The sequence below is a fragment of the Rhinopithecus bieti genome, unplaced genomic scaffold (genome assembly GCF_001698545.2).
Source record: "Rhinopithecus bieti isolate Rb0 unplaced genomic scaffold, ASM169854v2 scaffold_34391, whole genome shotgun sequence".
Classification (NCBI taxonomy): Eukaryota; Metazoa; Chordata; class Mammalia; order Primates; family Cercopithecidae; genus Rhinopithecus; species Rhinopithecus bieti.
The window spans coordinates 90507-115203 of NW_016814542.1; the positions used below are offsets into that span (position 1 = coordinate 90507).

Here is a 24697-nt window from a genome sequence, read left to right on the forward strand (position 1 = left end):
CTATATGAAATTCAGTTCATGTTTCCTTTAAAAAAAGAGAATACATTTAATAATACACATTTGGCTCCACATAAAGTTCTACCCATACCTCTTTTTTTTGACATTTCTTGTTTTATTCTTTCCCATAATTATTTTCGTTCATTTTTGGTTTCCTATTTATTGAGTAGCATTTTTTTTTTGTCTGTATCTCCTGATATAAACTTACTTTTCTTATTTTTCGAAGTGCGATATGTTTGAAACACTCAGAAAAGTATAGGGATAATAGACTTAGAATAAATTTTCATATCTAATATTATCGATTGCGATCAGAAAATGAAATCTAGATACTTTTGTTTTAATATATGGAGATTTTTATAGTGACTAGTATAGAATCAAAGCTTTAAGATATATTCTATTATGTGGTACGCAGCTTATTGTTACAAAAAGTTTGTAAAAATCTAATAAGTTGAATCATGATGTTTTGCTTACTTACACTGTAGTCGAGTGTTAAATGTGACTGGAGGTGTTTCGTCTTATTTCTAACAGTTTATCTGTTTTAAAAATATGTTTATCAAGATTGCCACTATTTTGTTTTTTATAAAATTAATTACCCTTTATCCATGCTTTGAAAGTTTATTAAGATTTTCTAAGAAATGTCATGGTCAGGTCCTTCATGGAATTCTTTTATAGGGGGACAAATTCAATCTAGAATCTAAACTTTTCTTGCTAGGATCTCCAGACCATTGTTACATGATTGCATCTATGTATTTACCTTTTGTTTAGATTTTGAGGAAGAGTCTCACTATCACTGTGCCCTAATTCTCAACCTCCAAAAATCACCGTTTATTGGGACATGGAATTTTACATCCTGCAGTGAACGCCACTTTGTGTCTCTCTGTCAGAAATATTCAGGTAACAATCATTATCTAGATAACTATGGTACTTTATGCTATTAGATATATACAGTCACTTACTATAGGGAGGGAAGGGAACATGGGTTGAAAAATTACCTATTGGGTCGGCCGGGCGCGGTGGCTCAAGCCTGTAATCCCAGCACTTTGGGAGGCCGAGACGGGCGGATCACGAGGTCAGGAGATCGAGACCATCCTGGCTAACACAGTGAAACCCCGTCTCTACTAAAATACAAAACTAGCCGGGTGAAACCCCGTCTCTACTAAAATACAAAACTAGCCGGGCGAAGTGGCGGGCGCCTGTGGTCCCAGCTACTCGGGAGGCTGAGGCAGGAGAATGGCGTAAACCCGGGAGGCGGAGCTTGCAGTGAGCTGAGATCCGGCCACTGCACTCCAGCCCCGGCGACAGAGTGAGACTCTGCCTCAAAAAAAAAAAAAAAAAAAAAAAAAAAATTACCTATTGGGTACTGTGCTCACCACCTGGGTCTAATACACCATGTAACAATCCTATGCATGTACCCCCTGTATCTAAAATAAAAGCTGAAAAACTTTTTTAATACTGTAAATGAATTTATATTAATTTATAATTGTATGGCTTAAAATTTTCAGCATGGCCTAAATCCATATGGCTAGTGGAGGTCAGAGTTTATCAAATGGAATATTGATTTTTAAAGGATATTGCCTATAATTTAATTAAATTAATGTATCTGATGGAATTTGTTAATTAGGAGTTATCCATGATAGGTAATTGAATTTTTGTTCTTTTTTCTACTCTGGCATTTTTCAGATTTTACATTTTATTATGGGAAAAGGAGAAGAAAAACTTCATATTTTTAATTGAGTGCAGTTATTGAGCTTTAAGTCCACTAATAGTATTCACTGTTAAATTTAGTATTAAAAAAAAATAAGTGGGGGATTTGAAACATTATAAAAAGATCACTGGTGCCTTTCATCCAAATAAAAGTAGAATGCATACTTAAAAGTAGAAATCATCCATATTTTGAAAAGTATATTTTTTAAAAAGTATTACATTATTTTTCATTGATCACAATGTGTTTTTAAGAAATGATCAAGAAAAAATTTTGTCATGTAATGAGAACTGTAAGTAGATATTTCATGTGCTTTGGTGGAATTTTTTTTGCTAAATTAATCTTTACCCATTTTTTCCATGTTTTTAACTAACTCCTTTATTAGCAAAGTACTACTGTAAAGCAATAATTCAAATACCTCCTCTTGCGGATGATTTCTTACATTTCTCCATGCTAGCTCTCCCAGGTGAAAACTTTGTAAGGGGATACTTAATACATTACTTCCTTGTTGAAGCAGTTCAAACAAAAGAGGTATTTAGCACCAACACGACATGATAATGCAGGTTACATTTATTTGCAGATTTTCTCTTTTGTAAATCAGACAAACGAAACAGAATTTTGTTCTGAATGGCGTAAACCCGGGAGGCGGAGCTTGCAGCGAGCTGAGATCCGGCCACTGCACTCCAGCCTGGGCAACAGAGCGAGACTCCGTCTCAAAAAAATAAAAATAAAAAGAATTTTGTTCTGATTTTAGAAAATAAACGTTGCAGCTCACACATTTTACTTAAGATATACAGCAAGACATACCTAATTCTCTCACCCAAAATATAAAATAAATAGGTAAATAATATCTAAAGTAGATTCGTATGGGGAGAAATGTGAAAAAAATGTCCCATAACTTGCAGAGTGTGGGGAAGGGTTTGTTGTTGTTGTTTTCTTTTACATGCAGAAGTTAAAGGCAGACAGACCTTGCAGAATGCTTCAGAAACTGTAAAATATCTAAATAATCTATACAAAATAATCCCAAAGACTCTGACTTGGCACGGCGCTCGAAAGGAATGTCTGAAAAATAATATGCAGCTGGTGAGCATCACGGACCCTTACCAACAGGCGTTCCTCAGCGTGCAGACGCTCCTTCACAACTCTTCCTTATGGATCGGACTCTTTAGTCAAGATGTAAGTTTTCAGTCCCAGCTGCCAGGACTGGGAGATGGAAAGCGACATTTTTTATTGTGCATAGCACCTCTCATAGCAAACTAAAACAAACAGGAGACCTGAAAATCTTACTCCAGTAAATTTCATGGAATATGTCAGGGTTTTTTTTATTTTGTTTTGAGACAAGGGCTCACTCACACTGTCGCCCAGGCTGGAGTACAATAGTGCGATCACACTTCACTACAGCCTTCACATCCCAGGCTCAAGCGATCCTCCCACCTCAGCCTCCTGAGTAGCTGGGACTGCAGGTACACACCACCATACCTGGATAATTTTTGTATTTTTTGTAAAGACAGAGTTTTGCCGTATTGCCCAAGCTGGTCTCAAAGGTCTAGACTCAAGCAGTCTGCCCACCTCGGCCTCCCAAAGTGCTGGGATTACCAGCATGAGCCATGGCACCTAGCAGCAATATGGGTTTTTAGAGACAATTATCTTTCCACTATTGAAAGATCTAGTACTTCATTGTTTAAATGAGGAAAAGATTCTAGTGGAGATATATATATATATATATGAGCACTTCTTTTTATTAATTCTAGTCAAAGACTGAGCTAGAATCTGAAGCTGCCATATCTCTTCAGCCGACGAAAAGATAAGAGAAGAATTTAAAAATCAGATGTGGCTGGGTGTGTGGAAGCACTATGGATAGTTTTAAAGAGTCCTTTCCATCCCTTTCTCTTTTTTTCTTTTTCTTTTTCTTTTTTTTTTTTTTTTTTTTTATTGGAGACAGGTTCTTGTTCTGTCACCCAGACTGGAGTGCAGTAGTGCAATCTCAGCTCACTGCAACCTCCGCCTCCAAGGTTCAAGCGATTCTCATGCTTCAGCCTCCTCAGTAGCTGGGATTACAGGCATGCACCAACATGCCCAGCTAATTTTTGTATTTTTAGTAGAGATGGGGTTTTACCATGTTGGCAAGGCTGGTCTTGAACTCTTTACTTCAAGTGATCCACCCGCCCCAGCCTCCCAAAGTGTTGGGATTAGAGGCGTGAAACACCGCACCCAGCTTCCATCTCTTTCAACATCAGCAGCACTGCTGGGCACCGTGGTGCACACCTGTAGTCCCAGTTACTCTGGATGCAAGAGGATCACTTGAGCCCAGGAGTTCAAATCCAGCCTGCACTACATAGCAAGACCCCAGTCTCTAAGAAGAAAAAATTCAGCAAAGTAAAATTAAGCAACTCTGAAAAGGAAGTTGAATAATGTTTTCCTCCATCTTAAGTGCTGATCCTAGATAGACGTCTCGGGCGCTTCTCATTCACTTCATAGCCCAACAAAGAATGCTAGTCTTGAGGCAGGAGAATTACTGGAACCGGGACCTAGGAGGCAGAAGTTGCAGTAAGCCGAGATCGTGCCACTGCACTCCAGCCTGGGCTACAGAGCAAGACTCTCTCTCAAAAAAAAAAAAAAAGGATGCTAGTCTCCTACTAATTCCCATCACTAACCTCTGCGCATGTAGCACAAACTGGAATTGTTACACAGCTGAAGTTTTGGCTATAATTAAATCAGGGATTTTAAAATAAAGCTGTGGTATTCCTATTGGCATTATAGGCCACCTCTTTTCTCAGCCATGGTATATCCCAAAGTATACAGGGCTGTATATCTAGGGCTGCATGGAAAAAATGTGATTGAAGACTCAGAATTGAATTGAAGAATGGATGGAAAAACAAGAATTGTTATCAGAAGCTCAATTAAAAGTAGCGTTTAGGAATAGCTTAAAGAATAGTCTCTCTGAGTCACGGGGTATTCTAAAGTTAACCCAGTTCGGCCGGGCATGGTGACTCACGGCTGTAATCCCAGTACTTTGGGAGGCCAAAGCGGGTGGATCACTTGAGGTCAGGAGTTTGAGACCAGCCTGGCCAACATAGTGAATCCCTGTCTCTACTAAAAATACAAAAATTAGCTGGGTATTATGGCAGGCGTCTGTAATCCCAGCTACTCAGAAGGCTGAGGCAGGAGAATCACTTGAACCTGGGAGGTGGAGGTTGCAGTGAGCCGAGATTGCACCATTGCATTCCAGCCTGGGCGACAGAGTGAGACTCCATCTCTAAATAAATTAATTAATTAAATAAATAATCAAATTAAATTAACCCAGATCAAGCCAGGAGATTGGGAAGCTGCTTACCCAGTCCTCACAGTCTCAACTGTTTCATAGCATTGCATTTACTTGCTTTATCTTCAGTGTTGGAAATTCTGTGAAATGCGTCATTGTGTCTGTTGTGAGGAAGCAATGAGTGATTACATTTCGTAGTTTCAGTCACCCCAAATCTTTTGAGACAAAAACAATATTGCAATGTAGAAAATTTGTCAGTAAATTAAAATAACAAAATTAAAGTCACCTGTAATCCCAGTACCTAAAAATAAACATGATTCAATATTTTGGTATGGATCTTTCAAGTTATTTTTCTATGTGTACCTATTTATTTTTTAGATAGCTGGAGTCAGACTATTTTGTAACTCCCCCCAACTTAATGATTTGGGTCTTACTTCTTATCCTATTTTCAACCTTTACCTATGGTTCTCTTTTCCCTTTCACCCTTAATTTTAACATATTCTGTGTAGCTGTTTAACTATATATCCTAATAGCTGCCTTAATTCCTTGAAAATTACAGGATGTTAATAAATACTTTACATTGAAAGCAATGATAAGATACTGAAAGATTTTAAACAGAGTAGTAACGATATAAGACTTTATTTAAGTGGAATTTATTCTACTTTATTTAAGTAGAAGACACTGTGTGGAAGGCTGAGGAGGATGCAAGCAGCTGGAGAGAGGGAGAGCAGTTATTTTTCTATAAATTCATGCAGGAAATGATGTTGGCCTTTACAGTGTCTGAGGGGAGGCAGCTCTGGATTATGTAAAGTGCAGAGTGTGGCCATGCAGTGGGTCACTCAAGTACCCAGCTTGAAGAAGTAAAAATACATAGAATTAAAGGAAGTCAAGAAGGCTTGGAAACATGAACACAGGCATCCCAAGGTAATGGTAGGGCCGGGAGGACAGCAAGAACTGGGACATCTTAGTGAATGTCAGGGAGGAGCAGGGCGACCAAGTTCTCAATGAATGTCATGGGGAGTTTGCAGTGATACAAAGGAAGTAATCCTCAAAGGAAATAAAAGGAGATAAAATATCCACTACTCCTTTCTCACAGCCCCTGTGGTATCTGAGAATAGAATATCAAATAGCCTTCCTGTGGGTGCTGAAAGGAGATTATTCCCTTGGAAGAGCCAGATTTACGTATTTATTTAAGATTCAGGGGGTACATGTGCAGGTTTGTTACAATACATACAGCGTGGGATGCCGAGGCTTGGGCTTCAGTTGAACCTGTCACCCAAATAGTGAACACAGTACCCAATAGGTAGTTTTTCAACCCTTGCTCCACTCCCTCCCCACTTTTGGAGTCCCCAGACACTATCATTCCCATCTTTACGTCCATATGTACCCAATATTTAGCTCCCACTTATATAAGTGAGAACATGTGGTATTTGGTTTTCTGTTCCTGCATTAATTCACTTAGGATAATGTCCTCCAGCTACATCCATGTTGCTGTAAAGGACATGATTTTGTTCTTTTTTATGGCTGCACAGTATGCCATCATGTATATGTGCTACATTTTCTTGATCCAATCCACTGTTGATGGGCATCTAGATTGATTCCACGTCTTTGCTGTTGTGAATAGTGCTATAATAAACATTTGAGCGCGAGTGTCTTTTGGCAGAACAATTTATTTTCCTTTGGGTGTATACCCAGCAATGGGATTGCTGGGTTGAATGGTAATTCTATTTTTGTTCTTTGGGAAATCTCCAAACTACTTTCCACAGGGGCTGAACTAATTTGTAATCCCACCAACAATGTGTGAGCATTCTAGCCAGAGTTAAATTAAGATCAATTAAGATCAAGAATTACTGAAAAGATGTTTATAGTCTTAATATTTTGTATTCAATGAAAAGATAAAAGGTGTGGGATGATTTATTTAGATGGAATGGAAATTCCAAAGGATCAGGGACAGGGTTAGGTGGGGAGTGCCTCAAAGGGGAAGAAATGCAGGGCAGTATGGATGAGTGCAGGCAAAGTCGCGCGGCCTCCACACTGGAGGCCACAGTGGCTTAGGCCCTGACTGGGTTAGGGTTAGGGGCTAGGATTACAGCTGGAACTCTGGTCATGAACATTTCAGAATGAAGCAGCCAGTGGTGTTGAAGCTTGACTATATTGCTGTTTATGACTCACTAAGTGTGGCTTCGTTCAATATTTCAAATAAACTAGTGATGTAGATTGTCTTGGGACTCAGGAAAGCTTAGCTCAGTGGGTCTGTTAGGCCAGCACCAGACTCAGCAGTGGGTATGTAAGGCCCGGTGCTCTGGCAGCACCATGGGGAAGCTCAGATAGGCCTGTACCCCACAGTCCATCTCCTGTACCTAGATGGGTGGTCAGGACCTTGGGAGGGTGTAAAGGCAGATGTTCACAGACTTCTAGCACACAACAGAATCTAGTGAATGAAGATGCTTCTCTCCCCAACAAGTGTGAAAACAGAGGTGTGAGATCCACAGTGCCTGAGGACTTCAGAAGAAGGGAACCACCAGCTCTCTGTGTGCCAGCTAGCCCCTAAGTTGCAGACTTTACACATTATCCCATTAATTCCAGCCCCACGAAGTTAAGTGTCACACTGGTTTCATTGATGGGGGATGGAAATTTGGAGATGTGGCACACAAAAGCTAGTAAGTGACTGAATCAGGATTCAACACCGTGTGGGCTTAGCTCTGTAGCCCATATTCTTTCCACTACACCAGGTTGTCTCTGATCTAATCAGTAATCCTCATCCCATTTTAGTTTTCTGATTTCTGATAACCAGTGGATCCAATTATGTGTGAGACAGCATAGCATAATGGTTAGGACATAGACTGTAGGGATTGACAGCCTGGCAGAGAGGCCCAGCAGTGTGGTTTGTATTCGTGGGACTTTGCAAAGTTGTATACCTTTAGTTTCCTTGTCTTTAAAATGGAGATAATAATAGCACCTCCCTTATATAGTTGTTACAAGGATTAAGTAAGCCAATATTTATAAAGCATTTAGAACAATGCTTTTCATGTAGTAAATGGTATGTAAATGTGTGTTAAATATAAAAAAAATAAAAATCATTAGATTGACCATGGAAGTCAAAATAATACAAAGGGATAACATGAATATTGCCACTTGAAATGTATTTCTGCTCCTTACAGGATGAACTCAACTTTGGTTGGTCAGATGGGAAACGTCTTCATTTTAGTCGCTGGGCTGAAACTAATGGGCAACTTGAAGACTGTGTAATATTAGACACTGATGGATTCTGGAAAACAGCTGATTGCAATGACAATCAACCAGGTGCTATTTGCTACTATTCAGGAAGTATGTGAATTTCATATATTTAAATTCTTAAATTATTAACAGTCTCATAAGTGGTAAAATTTCTGAGGAGTGGTTTTGTAAAATCTGGTTTTGGAATTGTGAAGAAATTATAGTCATGTCTTTTTATAGGAACATTTGTGAAAATTTGTATTCAAGCAGAATTATATATTAAATATATTATTATTAATGGGTTATTTTAGGTATGTTTTATTTTTACGTCAGCTGACAATGGGGATTAACACTTTAAAGTCCCATTGTTACTCTACCTCTTTCTGCATACATTTATACTTGTAGAAAGCTTACACTTGTGAGAATTCTTTTGTGATTCATAATATCACAACTAACATTTTTATGAGTCACTCTTAAGATTCAGTTGGTTGTGGCCAGGTGCGGTGGCTCACACCTGTAATCCCAGCACTTTGGGAGGCTGAGGCAAGTGGATCACGAGGTCAGGAGTTCAAGATCAGCCTGGCCAAGATGGTGAAACCCCCTGTCTACTAAAAATACAAAAAATTAGCCGGGCATGGTGGCACACACCTGTAATCCCAGCTATTCCAGAGGCTGAGGCAGAGAATTGCTTAAACCTGGAGGGGCAGAGGTTGCAGTGAGCCAAGGTTGCAGTGAGCCAAGATCGCACCACTGCACTCCAGCCTGGGCGACAGAACGAGACTCTGTCTCAAAAAAAAAAAAAGATTCAGTTGTTTGTAAGTAACAGCAACCACCTCAAGCTAGCTTAAAACAAGGGGAAATTCAGGATCCCCAAAACGGGGATAGAGCTGAACCTATAACTGGAGATGAGTTGAGACAATTTCTAAATTTCACTTTGTAAATCCTTAGAGAAAATCTCATGAACTTAGCCTGAGTCAGGTGTGCAATCTCTAGCCCAGTCAGAGGAAAGTGTTTTTACAACTGTCAAGGTCACATTTGTGGGTTTGTGGTAGAAAGAAGACACTGCTTCATGGACAGAGGGACTTATTGTGATCCAGGAGAGATACTGAGTGATCTCTGCCACATATTAAATCAGTTTAATTTATTTGAGTGGACTATGTTTATATTTGTATCTTTGTGAATGTATGGTCTTTTCAGAAAATGGAAAAAGATCATAATCAGATACTGTAGATGTCAGATTTTAAATATTATTTCTGTTTGACTTGGTTAAAGCAATAACTTATTTAGAACATCAAGTGTTTCATTTAAATGTTCCTTTAAAATTAATAGTATCCGTAGACAGAAACTTGAAAACGAATTCTCAAAGTTATAGTTAGGTGACTTTTAATAATGAATATGTTTGTACAGTATCTCTAGGGGTGGTCCCTTGTACTTGACATTTGGTAATGCAGGAAGACAGAAATTGCATTTAACCTAATAGCACCTCACTTTTTACATTCTTCCACTCCACAGCAGGGGTAAGAAAATTGTGTCAAGTAATTTCCTTCCTATAGAAAGTTGGCTTTTTGTGTGCTGTATCTGAGTATAAAGAGACAGGCTTCACTAGGGTATTACTTCTTGGCTTCCTGAATATTTCCTACAAATCAAGCCTAATGATTGCAAACAGGATTTAACATTTATATCTCAAATTAGAATTCTTACCATTAACTCTTTTTCTAGATGAGACTGAAAAAGAGTTCAAACCAGTTGACAGTGTTAAATGTCCATCTCCTGTTCTAAATACTCCATGGATACCATTTCAGAACTGTTGCTACAATTTCATAATAACAAAGAATAGGCATATGGCAACAACACTGGATGAAGTTCATTCTAAATGCCAGAAACTGAGTAAGTATTATATTAGTCCATTCTCACATTGCTATAAGGACATACCCAAGACTGGGTAATTAATAAAGAAAAAGAGGTTTAATGGCCTCACAGTTCCACATGGCTGGGGAGGCCTCACAATCATGGCAGAAGGTGAAGGAGAAGCAAAGATATGTTTACATGGCAGCAGGCAAGAGAGCATGTGCAGGGGAACTGCCCTTTATAAAACCATCAGATCTCGTGAGACTTACTATCATGAAAACAGCACGGGAAATACCCACCCTCATGATTCAGTTACCTCCCACCGAGTCCCTCCCATGACACTTGGGGATTATGGGAGCTGCAATTCAACATGAGATTTGGATGGGGACACAGCCAAACCATATCAAGTATATTATACTGTCATTACTTATTGTTTTTGCTAATTAAAAAAAAATTTCTATGTTATAAATATTTCTAATTAGCACTAGTAACTAGATGTCAAAAATATTCATCTCCTAATATCTACATTATCAGTGACAAAGTATTAAAATTTGTGTTAATTAAAATGGAAAGTATAGGCATAACTCCTTTCTTTACTCATCCATTCAAGAACTAGTCTATGTTTGTAAGGAAAGTGAGTTCTCCTTTAAAAGGAAAAGAAATGGGCTAGGCACATTGGCTCATGCCTGTAATCCAAATTCTTTGGGAGGCTGAAGTGGGAGGATTGTTTGATGCCAGGCATTCAAGATCAGCCTGGGCAACATAGTAAGACTTTTTCTCTGCAAAAAATTAAAAGCATGATGGCACATGCCTGTAGCTCTAGCGACTTGGGAGGCTAAGGAGGGAAGATGGTTGAGCCCAAGAGGTTGAAGCTGCAGTGAGCTGTGATTGCACCAGCTGCACTCCAGCCTGGATGACAGGAGACCCTATCTCCAAAAAAAAGGAAGGGGGAAAGAAATGGCACACAAGAGAGCAGAGAACTGGATATTAAATCAAGCTAGACTATGAGGAAGTGAAAATAGGTTAGTTGGAGCAGTCAAAAGCTTAAGACACACCACAAAGCAGCAGCTAAGCTTAAAGATGTGCACATTTCACACTTTCAGTTCTCAAGAGTCTTCAGATAATACCTATGATATCCACTAAGGATCTGTGACTTCCAAATGATGGAACTGTTGGAACCAATGGAACAATGAACTTAGTGAAAGTTGCTATAGAAAATATCAAACCATTATTTCCCAAAGCATACTCTATATAACGTTAGTCTTGAGAGATGTTCTGCAAAAAATCCTTAGAATAAGGTTGAAAAAAATAACCAACACAAAAGAAAAAGATTGAGAAACACTAGACACCATAGCTTCCTGTTGGACATTAACAAATGTACATTAACATATACCTTAAGAAATACTGGCATAAATAAATGAGTTTAACTTTGTTTAAACCAATGTTTGCAAACTTTTTTAAATCCATGTAGATCTTTTCTGGAACCTTCTTGTTAATTTTGTGAGGAACACCCTTTGGGAAATATTAAGCCTTTTAACCCTCATACTGATAACTAAGGAAAAGGAAGATCTGTCGTATAGGTCAGCAGTCCCCAACCTTTCTGGCACTGACAGGGAGGGGTGGATGGTTTCAGGATGAAACTGTTCCACCTCAGATCATCAGACCTTAGTTAGATTCTCATAAGGAGTGTGCAAGCTAGATCCCTCACATGCGTAGTTCACAAGACGGTTTGCGCTCCTCTGTCAATCTAATGCCACTCTGCTCTAACAGGAGGCAGAACTCAAGCGGTGATGCTTGCTTGCCTGCTGCTCACCTCCTGCTGTACGGCCCAGTTCCTAACAGGCCTGGTTCCTAACAGTACCAGTCTATGGCCCGGGGGTTGGGGACCCCTGTTATAGTTCATCTAAGAGGTTTTAATTATTATAGAGTAATCTTTGACAGTCTATCATTACTATGGGTGGATTTATACCAACTGAAAATTACCTTTAAATAGGGGAAAGTGAAGTGAATCAATGTTTTAAATTCTCTACTCAGCTACTAGTTTTCCATTATACCATAAGACCAAATTTAACATCAAACATTTGAAAACTCCTTAACCTGTTAGTACAATGGCATAATTTTATTTTACATATCTTTCTAATTGTCCAATATTGTTTAAGTTTTGAAGTATATTAAAGTGAGAATTAAAATGTTTTAAACCTATCAAAGTGTTCTAGATAAGCATTAAAATTATTGATCATTTTTTATTTAACAGATCCAAAATCACAAATTCTGAGTATTCGAGATGAAAAGGAGAATAACTTTGTTCTTGAGCAACTTCTCTACTTCAATTATATGGCTTCATGGGTCATGTTAGGAATAACTTATGAAAGTAAGTTGTAAATCTGCCAGTTTTCTCTATTTGTTTTTGTACTTCATTATAACATAATTATCAAGCCATAGTTCTTCAAAGTACATGTCTATCAATACATGAAAGTATAATTACATACTTAACATAACTTACATAAATACCAAGACAGTTTTTGTGTCTCTGCTCTGCCATTAACATACCTTTATCTTTGAGTTTAAAGTTAAATGGTGGAAAATAATTTTCTGAATTAGTTTGTTCCCACACTCCTATAAAGAACTACCTGAAACTGGGTAATTTATGAAGAAAAGAGCTTTGAGTCACAGTTCTGCAGGCTGTACAGAAAGCATGGCTGGGAAGCCTCAGGAAACTTACAATCCTGTCAGAGGCGAATGGGAAACAAGCAGATTTTACTATAATGGAGCAGGACAGAGAGTGAAGGAGGAGGTGCTACACACTTTTGAACAACCAGATCTCATGAGAGCTCACTCACTATCAAGAGAACAGCAAGGGGGAAATTTGCCTCCATGATCCAATCACCTCCCACCAGGCCCCTCCTCCAACACTGAAGATCATAATTCAACATGAGATTTGGATGAGGACACAGAGCCAAACCATATCAATTTTCTTTTATCACCCTTTCCTCTAGCAATTCAAGACTTATCACTCAAGACTAACTAAAAATGATCACCATCCCATATAAATCTTCAATACTTACTTTATGTTTCCGCTGACTATGTGAGATGAGCAGAGAACAGAATCACTCTTCTATTAGTGTTGCACCTTTGGGTTTGTAACCCTGACTTGGGTTATATTGGCTCACATATGATAAGCGTTAGAAAAATGAGACACATGGCCAGGTGTAATGCCTCACGCCTGTAATCCCAGCACTTTGGGAGACCGAGGCGGGTGGATCACCAGAGGCCAGGAATTTGCCACCGTCTCTATTAAAAATACAAAAATTAGCCAGGCGTGGTGACATGTGCATAGCTACTTGGGAAGCTGAGGCAGGAGAATCACTTGAACCCGGGAGGCAGAGGTTGCAGTGAGCCAAGATCGTGCCACTGCACTCCAGCCAGGGCAACAGAGCAAGACTCAAGACTCCGTCTCAAAAAATTAAAAAATGAAAAGAAAAGAAAAATGAGATACATGGTCTGACAATGGGATCGAATATTTGGAATGTGGACTAAATACCACAAATTCCAAATATGATTGATATGAATTTTTTTAAAACAGAGTCTAATATAGAGGAAACAAGACCAATTTAGAAAGATGCTCAGAAATGTCCTGAAAATCATAGACATTTTGGAATTAGGAAAACCTTTCCATGACCATAGAGCATCAAAAGCATACATTTACTCTAAAGAGGGTTTGATAAGGGGCACAGGACAATGATAACCAGGGGTAGGGAAGGAAAAGAAGCTAAATTACTCAAATCTGCCTGTTTTAAAAATAGGCTTCTCCTTTGCTGTCTAACCCATCTATTTCTTGGGGTTACCACTGTTTTCCTGAAATGTTTATGGTTTGCAGAAGGGTTAATGAAAATTAAACTACCAAGCAATAAAGACTTAGTTTACCAGGTGAGGATAAGTTCATCATAGTAGGACTTAGTTGGCCCAAGCCTTTTCTCTAATGACCCTTAACTACCCTTGAATTAAAATGGAGAGAAACTAGCTGGAAAATTCTGAGGCTTCACCTGAAAGTGACTGAAGAAACAATGGTCTTGTATTGAGCAATGGAGACCACATCCAGGACAGAGATTGAAATTGTACCCTTTGATATACGTTGTAGTTATATTATCAGAAACAACTGAAAATGTGTTATATATTCTGAAAAAGCAAATTTAGATCAGAAGACTCCCTTATTGTTTTGTTTTATCTTCTTTTATAAAATGTTTGAGTAATAAAACTTCTATTAAAATATACAGACATATACGTATAGAAAGACATTTCAGGCAAATGGCAAATTTGGTTTGAATCTCATCCTTACTGACTTAATTTACATCTGTAAGTTACTGTTTTGGGTTACTTTGATATACTTATAAAATATTTAATTTATTTGGCTCCTATACAAGGAATTCTGTTTTTTAAAGCAGTTTTGGCTTTTCAATAGCAGGGCCATGAATAGAAATCACTGTAAGTCACTGTTTTTGGTTACATTGATATACTTATAGAATATTTAATTGTATTTGGCACCTACACAAAGAATTTTGTTTTTTTGAAACATTTTTGACTTTTCAATAGCAGGGCCATGAGTAGAAATTTCTATGAGAAGCCACAGTATGTCCACTGAGAGATACATTAAGCCAAGTGAAAAAAGCTGACTTTTTCTTAAAGCAACTTTAGAAATCTACCATTGCACATCATATTGGTCAGAAAATTGATAACTTTGAAGTTTGGGAGAGGGGAAGAGGAACTGGTAGGCATGAGATGATATAAAGCAGCAAACAATAACCAAACTGTGTGTGCAGTGCTTCTAATGTGTCATTGCTGCAGGCAGATGTTTAGGGGTCTTGCCTTGGGAGGTGGTAATCAGTGAAAATCAGAAATAACCAGGACAACATTGGATATGTGTAGGTAGTGATGGCATCAATCTTTATACCAATTTATAATTGTAATAGGCCTAGTACCCTGTTTTTAAGCTTTATTGCAACCATCACTAGCCTAAAAAGAAACACAATACCCATTAGCATCCCCTCTCTGTCTCCCAGTCCTCGGCAACCACTGATCTACTTGCTATCTCTACAGAGTACCTGAATGTAAAATTCTGGACATTTTATATAAATGAGATCATACAATGTGTGCTTTTTGCGTGTGACTGGCTTTTTTCATTAGCATAAAGATTTCAAGGTTTATCCATATTGTAGCGTGTATCAGTACATTATTCCTTTTTATAACTGAATAAAATTCCATTCTATGGATATAATACATTTTATTTATCCGTGTATCAGTTGATGGACATTTAGGTAAAACAACGTAGATTTTAAATCATTTTTAGTTAGTATGTATAATGCTTCTCTGAACATTCACATACAAGTTTTTGCATGGACATATGTTTCCATTTATCTTGGGTAAACCCCTAGGAATGGAATTGCTGCATCTTTTGTTTAACCCTTTGAAGAACTACCAGGTTGTTTTCCAAACCAGCTATACCATTTTCCATTCCCGGTATATGAGAGTACTGATTTCTCCATATCGATGCCAACGTTTGTGTGTTTTTCCTTATAGCCATCCAAGTGAGTGTGAAATGATATCTCACTGGGATTTTAATTTCATTTCCCTAATGGCTAATGATATTAAGCATCTTTTCATGTGCTTATTGGATATTTGTATATCACATTTGGGGAAATCCCTATTCAGAGTTTTTGCTCATTTTTTAAATTGAGTCTTTTTATTGAGGTATGAGAATTCTTTATATATTATGGATATAAGTCTTTTATCCAGTAAATAATTTGCAAATATTTTCTCCCATGATTTGACTTATACCACAAAAGTGTTTTTTCTTTTTTTTTTCTTCTTTTTTTATTGTACTTTAAGTTTTGGGGTACACGTGTAGAACATGCAGTTTTGTTACATAGGTATACACGTGCCATGGTGGTTTGCTGCATCTAGCAACATGTCACCTACATTAAGTATTTCTCCTAATGTTATCCCTCCCCAGCCCCCCACCCCCTGACAGGCCCAGTGTGTGATGTTCCCCCCTGGCCCTGTGTCCATGTGTTCTCATTGTTCAACTCCAACTTATGAGTGAGAACATGCGGTGTTTGCTTTTCTGTTCCTGTGTTAGTTTGCTGAGATTGATGGTTTCTAGCTTCGTCCATGTCCCTGAAAAGGACATGAACTCATCCATTTTTATGGCTGCATAGTATTCCATGGTGTATATTTCTTTATCCAGTCTATCAGTGATGGACATTTTGGTTGGTTACAAGTCTTTGCTATTGTGAATAGTGCCACAATAAACATATGCGTGTATACATCTTTATAGTGGAATGATTTATAATCCTTTGGGTATATACCCAGTAATGGGATTGCTGGGTCAAATGGTATTTCTAGTTCTAGATCCTTGAGGAATTGCCACACTGTCTTCCACAATGGTTGAACTAATTTACACTCCCACCAACAGTGTAAAAGTGTTCCTATTTCTCCACATCCTCTCCAGCACCTGTTGTTTCCTGACTTTTTAATGATTGCCATTCTAACTGGTGTGAGATGGTATCTCATTGTGGTTTTGATTTGCATTTCTCTAATGACCAGTGATGATGAGCATTTTTTCATGTGTCTGTTGGCTGCATAAATGTCTTCTCTTGAGAAGTATCTGTTCATATCCTTTGCCCACTTTTTGATGGGGTTGTTTGTCTTTTCTTGTAAATTTGTTGAAGTTCCTTGCAGATTCTGGATATTAGCCCTTTGTCAGATAGATAGACTGCAGAAATTTTCTCTCATTTTGTATGTTGCCTGTTCACTCCGATGATAATTTCTTTTGCTGTGCAGAAGCTCTTTAGTTTAATTAGATCCCATTTGTCAATTTTGGCTTTTGTTGCCATTGCTTTTGGTGTTTTAGTCATGAAGTCTTTGCCCATGCCTATGTCCTGAATGGTATTGCCCAGGTTTTCTTCTGGGATTTTTATGGTCATAGGTCTTACATTTAAGTCTTTGATCCATCTTGAGTTGATTTTTGTATAAGATGTAAGGAAGGGGGGTCCAGTTTCAGTTTTCTGTGAATGGCTAGCCAGTTTTCCCAACACCATTTATTAAATAGGGAATATTTTACCCATTGCTTGTTTGTGTCAGATTTGTCAAAGATCAGATGGTTGTAGATGTGTGGTGTTATTTCTGAGGGCTCTCTGTTCTGTTCCATTGGTCTATGTATCTGTTTTGGTACCAGTACCATGCTGTTTTGGTTACTGTAGCCTCGTAGTAAGTTTGAAGTCAGGTAGCGTGATGCCTGCAGCTTTGTTCTTCTTGCCCAGGGTTGTCTTGGCTATGCAGGCTCTTTTTTGGTTCCATATGAAGTTTAAAGTAGTTTTTTCCAATTCTGTGAAGAAAGTCAGTGCTGGCTTCATGGGGATAGCATTGAATCTATAAATTACTTTGGGCAGTATGGCCATTTTCATGATATTGATTCTTCCTATCCATGAGCATGGAATGTTTTTCCATTTGTTTGTGTCCTCTTTTATTTCCTTGAGCCGTGGTTTGTAGTTCTCCTTGAAGAGGTCCTTCACATCCCTTGTAAGCTGGATTCCTAGATATTTTATTCTGTTTGTAGCAATTGTGAATGGGAGTTCACTCACGATTTGGCTCTCTGTTTGTCTGTTATTGGTGTACAGGAATGCTTGTGATTTTTGCACATTGATTTTGTATCTTGAGACTTTGCTGAAGTTGCTTATCAGCTTAAGGAGGTATTGGGCTGAGGTGATGGGGTTTTCTAAATATACAATCATGTCATCTGCAAACAGAGACAATTTGACTTCCTCTCTTCCTATTTGAATGCCCTTCATTTCTTTCTTTTGCCTGATTACCCTGGCCAGAACTTCCAATACTATGTTGAATAGGAGTGGTGAGAGAGGGCATCCTTATCTTGTGCCAGTTTTCAAAGGGAATGCTTCCAGTTTTTGCCCATTCAGTATGATATTGGCTGTGGGCTTGTCATGAACAGCTCTAATTATTTTGAGATACGTCCCATCAATACCTAGTTTATTGAGAGGTTTTAGCATGAAGGGCTGTTGAATTTTGTCGAAGGCCTTTACTGCAACTATTGAGGTAATCATGTAATTTTTGTCATCGGTTCTGTTTATGTGATGGATTATGTTTATTGATTTGCATATGTTGAACCAGCCTTGCATCCCAGGTATGAAGCCAACTTGATCCTGGTGGATAAGCTTTTTGATGTGCTGCTGGGTTCGGTTTGGCAGCATTTTGTTGAGGATTTTTGCCTCGATGTTCATCAGGGATGTTGTCCTGAAGTTTTCTTTTTTTGTTGTGTCTCTAACAGGTTTTGGTATTAGGATGAAGCTGGCCTTATAAAATGAGTTAGGGAGGAGTCCCTCTTTTTCTATTGTTTGGAATAGTTTTGGAAGGAATGATACCAGCTCCTCTTTGTACCTCTGGTAGAATTCTGCTGTGAATCTGCCTGGTCGTAGACTTGTTTCAGTTGGTAGGCTATTACTGCCTCAATTTCAGAACTTGTTATTGGTTTATTCAGGGATTCGACTTCTTCCTGGTTTAGTCTTGGGAGGGTGTATGTGTCCAGGAATTTATCCATTTCTTCTAGGTTTTCTAGTTTATTTGTGTAGAGGTATTTATAAGTATTCTCTGGTGGTAGTTTGTATTTCTGTGGGGTCCGTGGTGATATCCCCTTTTATCATTTTTTATTACGTCTATTTGATTCTTCCCTCTTTTCTTCTTTATTAGTCTTGCTAGTGGTCTATTTTGTTGATCTTTTCAAAAAACCAGCTCCTGGATTCATTGATTTTTTTGAAGGGTTTTTTATGTCTCTGTCTCCTTCAGTTCTGCTCTGATCTTAGTTATTTCTTGTCTTCTGCTAGCTTTTGAATTTGTTTGCTGTTGCTGCTCTACTTCTTTTAACTTTGATGTTAGAGTGTTAATTTTAGATCTTTCCTGCTTTCTCTTGTGGGCATTTAGTGCTATAAATTTCCCTCTGTACACTGCTTTAAATGTGTCCCAGAGATTCTGGTACGTTGTGTCTTCATTCTCATTGGTTTCAAACAACATCTTTATTTCTGCCCTCATTTCGTTATTTACCCCATAGTCATTCAGGAGCAATTTGTTCAGTTTCCATGTAGTTGTGTGGTTCTGAGTGAATTTCTTAATCCTGAGTTCTAATTTGATTGCACTGTGGTATGAGAGACTGTTATGGTTTCTGTTTTTTTGCTTTTGCTGAGGAGTGTTTTACTTCCAATTATGTGGCCAATTTTAGAAAAAGTGTGATGAGGTGCTGAGAAGAATGTATATTCTGTTGATTTGGGGTGGAGAGTTCTGTAGATGGCTATTAGGTCTGCTTGGTCCAGAGCTGCATTCAAGTCCTGAATATCCTCGTTAACTTCCTGTCTCCTTGATCTGTCTAATATTGACAGTGGGGTGTTAAAATCTCCCACTATTATTGTGTCGGAGCCCAAGTCTCTTTGTAGGTCTCTATGAACTTGCTTTATGAATCTGGGTGCTCCTGTATAGGGTGCATATATATTTAGGATGGTTAGCTCTTCTTGCTGCATTGATCCTTTTGCCATTATGTAATGGCCTTCTTTGTCTCTTTTGATCTTTGTTGGTTTAAAGTCTGTTTTATCAGAGATTAGGATTGCAACTCCAGCTTTTCTTTGCTTTCCATTTGCTTGGTAAATATTCCTCCATCCCTTTATTTTGAGCCTATGTGTGTCTTTGCCCGTGAGATGGGTCTCCTGACTACAGCACACTGATGGGTCTTGACTCTTTATCCAATTTGCCAGTCTGTGTCTTTTAACTGAGGGCATTTAGCCCCTTTACATTTAAGGTTAATATTGTTATGTGTGAATTTGATCCTGTCATTATGATTTTAGCTGGTGGTTTTGCCTGTTAGTTGATGCAGTTTCTTCATAGTGTCAATGTTCTTTACAGTTTGGTATGTATTGCAGTGGCTGGTACCAGTTTTTCCTTTCCATATTTAGTGCTTCTTTCAGGAGCTCTTGTAAGGCAGGCCGAGTGGTGACAAAATCTCTCAGCATTTGCTTGTCTGTAAAGGATTTCATTTCTCCTTCACTTATGAAGCTTAGTTGGCTGGATATGAAATTGTGGGTTGAAAATTCTTTTCTTTAGGAATGTTGAATATTGGCCCCCACTCTCTTCTGGCTTGTAGGGTTTCTGCAGAGAGATCCACTGTTAGTCTGATGGGCTTCCCTTTGTGAGTAACCTGACCTTTCTCTCTGGCTGCCCTTAACATTTTTTCCTTCATTTCAACCTTGGTGAATCTGATGATTATGTCTCTTGGGGTTGCTCCTCTCGAGGAGTATCTTTGTGATGTTCTCTGTATTTCCTGAATTTGAATGTTAGCCTGTCTTGGTGGGTTGGGGACGTTCTCCTGGATAATATCCTAAACATTGTTTTCCAACTTGGTTCCATTCTCTCCGTCACTTTCAGGTACACCAGTCAAATGTAGATTTGGTCTTTTCACATAGTCCCATATTTCTTGGAGGCTTTGTTCATTCCTTTTTATTCTTTTTTCTTTAATCTTGTCTTCTCTATTTCATTAAGTTGATCTTCAATCTCTGATATCCTTTCTTCCACTTGATCAATTCAGCTATTGATACTTGTGTATGCTTCATGAAGTTCTCGTGCTGTGTTTTTCAGCTCCATCAGGTCATTTATGTTCTTCTCTACAGAGGTTATTCTAGTTAGCAATTCATCTAACCTTTTTCAAGGTTCTTAGCTTCCTTGCATTGAGTTAGAACATGCTCCTTTATCTCAGAGGAATTTGTTATTACCCACCTTCTGAAGCCTACTTCTGTCAATTCGTCAAACTCTTTCTCCATCCAGTTTTGTTCGCTTGCTGACAAACAGTTGTGATCCTTTGGAGGAGAAGCAGCGTTCTGGTTTTTGGAATTTTAGCCTTTTTGCATTGGTTTCTCCCCATCTTTGTGGATTTATCTACCTTCGGTCTTTGATGTTGGTGACCTTCGGATGGGGCCTTTGAATGGACGTGCTATTCATTTCTCTTTGTTAGTTGTCCTTCTAACAGGCCCCTCTGCTGCCAGTCTGCTGGAGTTTGCTGGATGTCCACTCCAGACCCTGTTTGCCTGGGTATCACCAGTGGAGGCTGCAAAACAGCAAAGATTGCTGCCTGTTCTTTCCTCTGGAAGCTTGTTCCCAGAGGGGCACCTGCCTGATGCCAGCCAGAGGTCTCCTGTATGAAGTGTTTGTTGGCCCCTACTGGGAGGTATCTCCCAGTCAGGATACACGGGGGTCAGGGACCCACTTGAGGAGGCTGTCTGACCCTTAGCAGAGCTCGAAGGCTGTGCTGGGAGGTCCGCTGCTCTCTTCAGGGCCGTCAGGCAGGGACATTTAAGTCTGCTATAAGTCCCTGACTGGGGCTGCTGCCTTTTTTTCAAAGACCCCCTGCCCAGAGAGGAGAAATCTGGCAGTCTGGCCACAGCAGCCTTGCTGAGCTGCAGGGGGCTCCACCCACTTCGAACTTCCCAGCAGGTTTGTTTACACCAGGAGCATAAAACTGCCTACTCAAGCCTCAGCAATGGCGGATGCCCCTCCGCCAACCAAGCTCTAGTGTCCCAGGTCCATCGCAGACTGCTGCTGTGCTGGCAGTGAGAATTTCAAGCCAGTGGATCTTAGTTTCCTGGGCTCCGTAGGGGTGGGACCCACCGAGCCAAACCACTTGGCTACCTGGCTTCAGCACCCCTTTCCAGGGGGGTGAACAGTTCTGTCTTGCTGGCATTGCAGGCACCACTGGGCTATGGGAAAAACAGAACTCCTGCAGCTAGTTGGGTGTCTGCCCAAATGGCTGCCCAGTTTTGTGCTTGAAACCCAGGACCCTGGTGGGGTAGGCACCAGAGGGAATCTCCTGGTTTGTGGTTATGAAGACCGTGGGACAAGCGCAGTATCTGTGCCAGAGTTCCTCAGGCCCAGTCCCTTGTGGCTTCCCTTGGGTAGGGGAGAAAATTCCCCAACCCCTTGCACTTCCCAGGTGAGGCATTGCCCCACTCTGCTTTGGCTCACCCTCCATGGGCTGCACCCACTGTCCAACCAGTCCCAGTAAGATGAACCCGGTATCTCAGTTGGGAATGCAGAAATCATCCGCCTTCTGCATCGATCTTGCTGGGAGGTGCAGACTGCAGTTGTTCTTATTTGGCCATCTTGCCAGCAATCCATCACAAAAGTGTTTTTCTTTTGTCATTTGTGCATGTGTAAGAAGGCTTTGCTTACCCCAAGGTTATGAAGACTTACTCCTATGTTTTCTTTATTTTTTTTGAGGCAGACTTTTGCTCTTGTCACCAAAGCTGAAGTGGTGCAGTGGCGTGATCTCGGCTTACTGCAACCTCCGCCTTCTAGGTTCAAGCAGTTCTCCAGCCTCAGCCTCTCAAGTAGCTGGGATTATAGGTGCCCACCACCATGCCCAGCTAATTTTTGTATTTTTAGTAGAGATGGGGTTTTACTATGTTGACCAGGCTGGTTTACTGACCTTAGGTGATCTACCCACCTCAGCCTCCCAAAGTGCTACAATTACAGGGGTGAGCCACGGTGCCTGGCCTCCTGTGTTTTCTTCTAAAAGTTTTATAGTTGTAGCTCTTATATTTATGTCTGTGATCTACTTTAATTTTTGTGTGTGGTGAAAGAAAGGGGTCCAACCTTTTTTTTTTTTTTTTTTTTTGCTTGTGGATATCCAGTTTAGAAGACTATTTTTTTCATACTGAATTGTCTTGGCATCCTTCTTAAAAATCAATTGACCGGCCAGGCGCTGTGGCTCACGCCTATAATTGCAGCACTTTGGGGGACCAAGGCAGGTGGATTATGAGGTCAGGAATTCAAGACCAGCCTGGCCAAGATGGTGAAACCCCATCTCTACTAAAAAATACAAAAGTTAGCCAGCTGTGGTGGCAGGCATCTGTAATCCCTGCTACTCGGGAGGCTGAGGCAGAGAATTGCTTGAACCCTGGAGGTGGAGGTTGCAGTGAGCTGAGATTGTGCCACTGCGCTCCAGCCTGGGTGACAGAGTGAGACCCCGTCTCAAAGAAAAAAAAATTAATTGACTGTAAGTATGCACAGTTGTTAACAGTTTATGTCCCGAGAAGAGATTTCTTTGGCGACTTTTATAATGTATCAATCATGTTTTAAATAATAAAATAGTCATGTTCATTTCCATTGCAATTAAATGTATATGTAAGATAAAATATTTTTTATTTCAATAGGTTTTGGGGGAACAGGTGGTGGCGGTTACATAGATAAGTTCTTCAGTGTTGATTTCTGAGATTTTGGTGTACCCATCACATAAGCAGTGTACACTGTACCTAGTGTGTAATCTTTTATCCTTCACCCCCTCCCATCCTTCCCCCTGAGTCCACAGAGTCCATTGTATCATTTTTATGCCTTTGCATCCTCATAGCTTAGCTCCCACTTGGTGAGAACACACAATGTTTGATTTTCCATTCCTCAGTTACTTCACTTAGAATAATGGTCTCCATTTCCATTCAGGTTGCTGCGAGTGCCATTATTTCATTCCTTTTTATGGCTGAGTCGTATTCCATGGTACATATATACCACATTACCACATTTGCTTTATCCATTCGTTGGTTGATGGGCATTTTGGCTGGTTCTATATTTTTGCTATTGTGAATTGTGCGGCTATAAACATGCATATGCAAGTATCTTTTTCATATAATGACTTCTGGAAAATAATATTTGATGACAAAAATGAAATGTTATTACTGAAGGATGGTGGAATTATAGGTCAATATTTGTAGTTTGCATTTATATTCAAATTAAAAATGAGCATGATTTACTGTTATAATCAGAAAATATCTTAAAGGGTTATACATAATCATACAAACTTTTAGAAGGTTGAGAAAAGAGAAAATCAGTAAAGTTTGAAATCTTAACTATTGTATAACTGTAATTCAAGTCTTGATTTAATCTCTAAACATAGGAAAACAATGTTTCTTCTCTAGATAATTCTCTTATGTGGTTTGATAAGACCCCACTGTCATATACACATTGGAGAGCAGGAAGACCAACTATAAAAAATGAGAAGTTTTTGGCTGGTTTAAGTACTGATGGCTTCTGGGATATTAAAACCTTTAATGTTATTGAAGAAACACTTTATTTTCACCAGCACAGCATTCTTGCTTGTAAAATTGAAATGGGTAAGTATAGTAATATAGAGTTTTCTCTCACTCCAGGGGAAGAATATAAGGCTATTAGTTCCACTAGCGGGAATCATACAATCAAATGCTTCCTCTGTGTTCAGTCCTGTGCGAGGTGTTCCAGAGGTTAACGAGGAAGGAAAAGACATGGGCCCTGCTGTCAAGGTTTTGACCCTAAGGAGTAAAATGTAGTTGTGGAGATAGCATTAAATTCCTTATTATTGTTTAATGTAAATTAGCCTTAGATTAATTGATACAGGCTTAAATTGTGGGGAAGTCAAAACTGATACATTGAAAAGGGGAATGACAGAAAAAAGGAAAGGCCTCAAGAAGAGGTGAAACTTGGTTGGGGTTTGAAAAATGCGTGGGGTTTGTATAAATAAAGTGTTTAGGGGAAGAGTTTTGACATTCTGTGCAAAGTGAATGTCTCTCAACCTTGCCTAATTTTTAAATAAATCTATTTTT

The 24697-nt window shown here is 39.2% G+C and overlaps 1 protein-coding gene across 1 annotated transcript in view; it reads left to right on the forward strand.

Moving 5' to 3' along the window:
- LY75 (lymphocyte antigen 75) overlaps positions 1-24697 on the forward strand; it is a 97955-nt gene that overhangs the window by 56302 nt on the left and 16956 nt on the right. The window contains exons 24-29 of the mRNA XM_017851308.1: positions 763-891; positions 2649-2875; positions 8123-8288; positions 9897-10064; positions 12280-12396; positions 24038-24232. Of these exons, the coding sequence (XP_017706797.1) occupies positions 763-891; positions 2649-2875; positions 8123-8288; positions 9897-10064; positions 12280-12396; positions 24038-24232 (1002 nt within the window). The remainder of the gene's footprint in view (positions 1-762; positions 892-2648; positions 2876-8122; positions 8289-9896; positions 10065-12279; positions 12397-24037; positions 24233-24697) is intronic.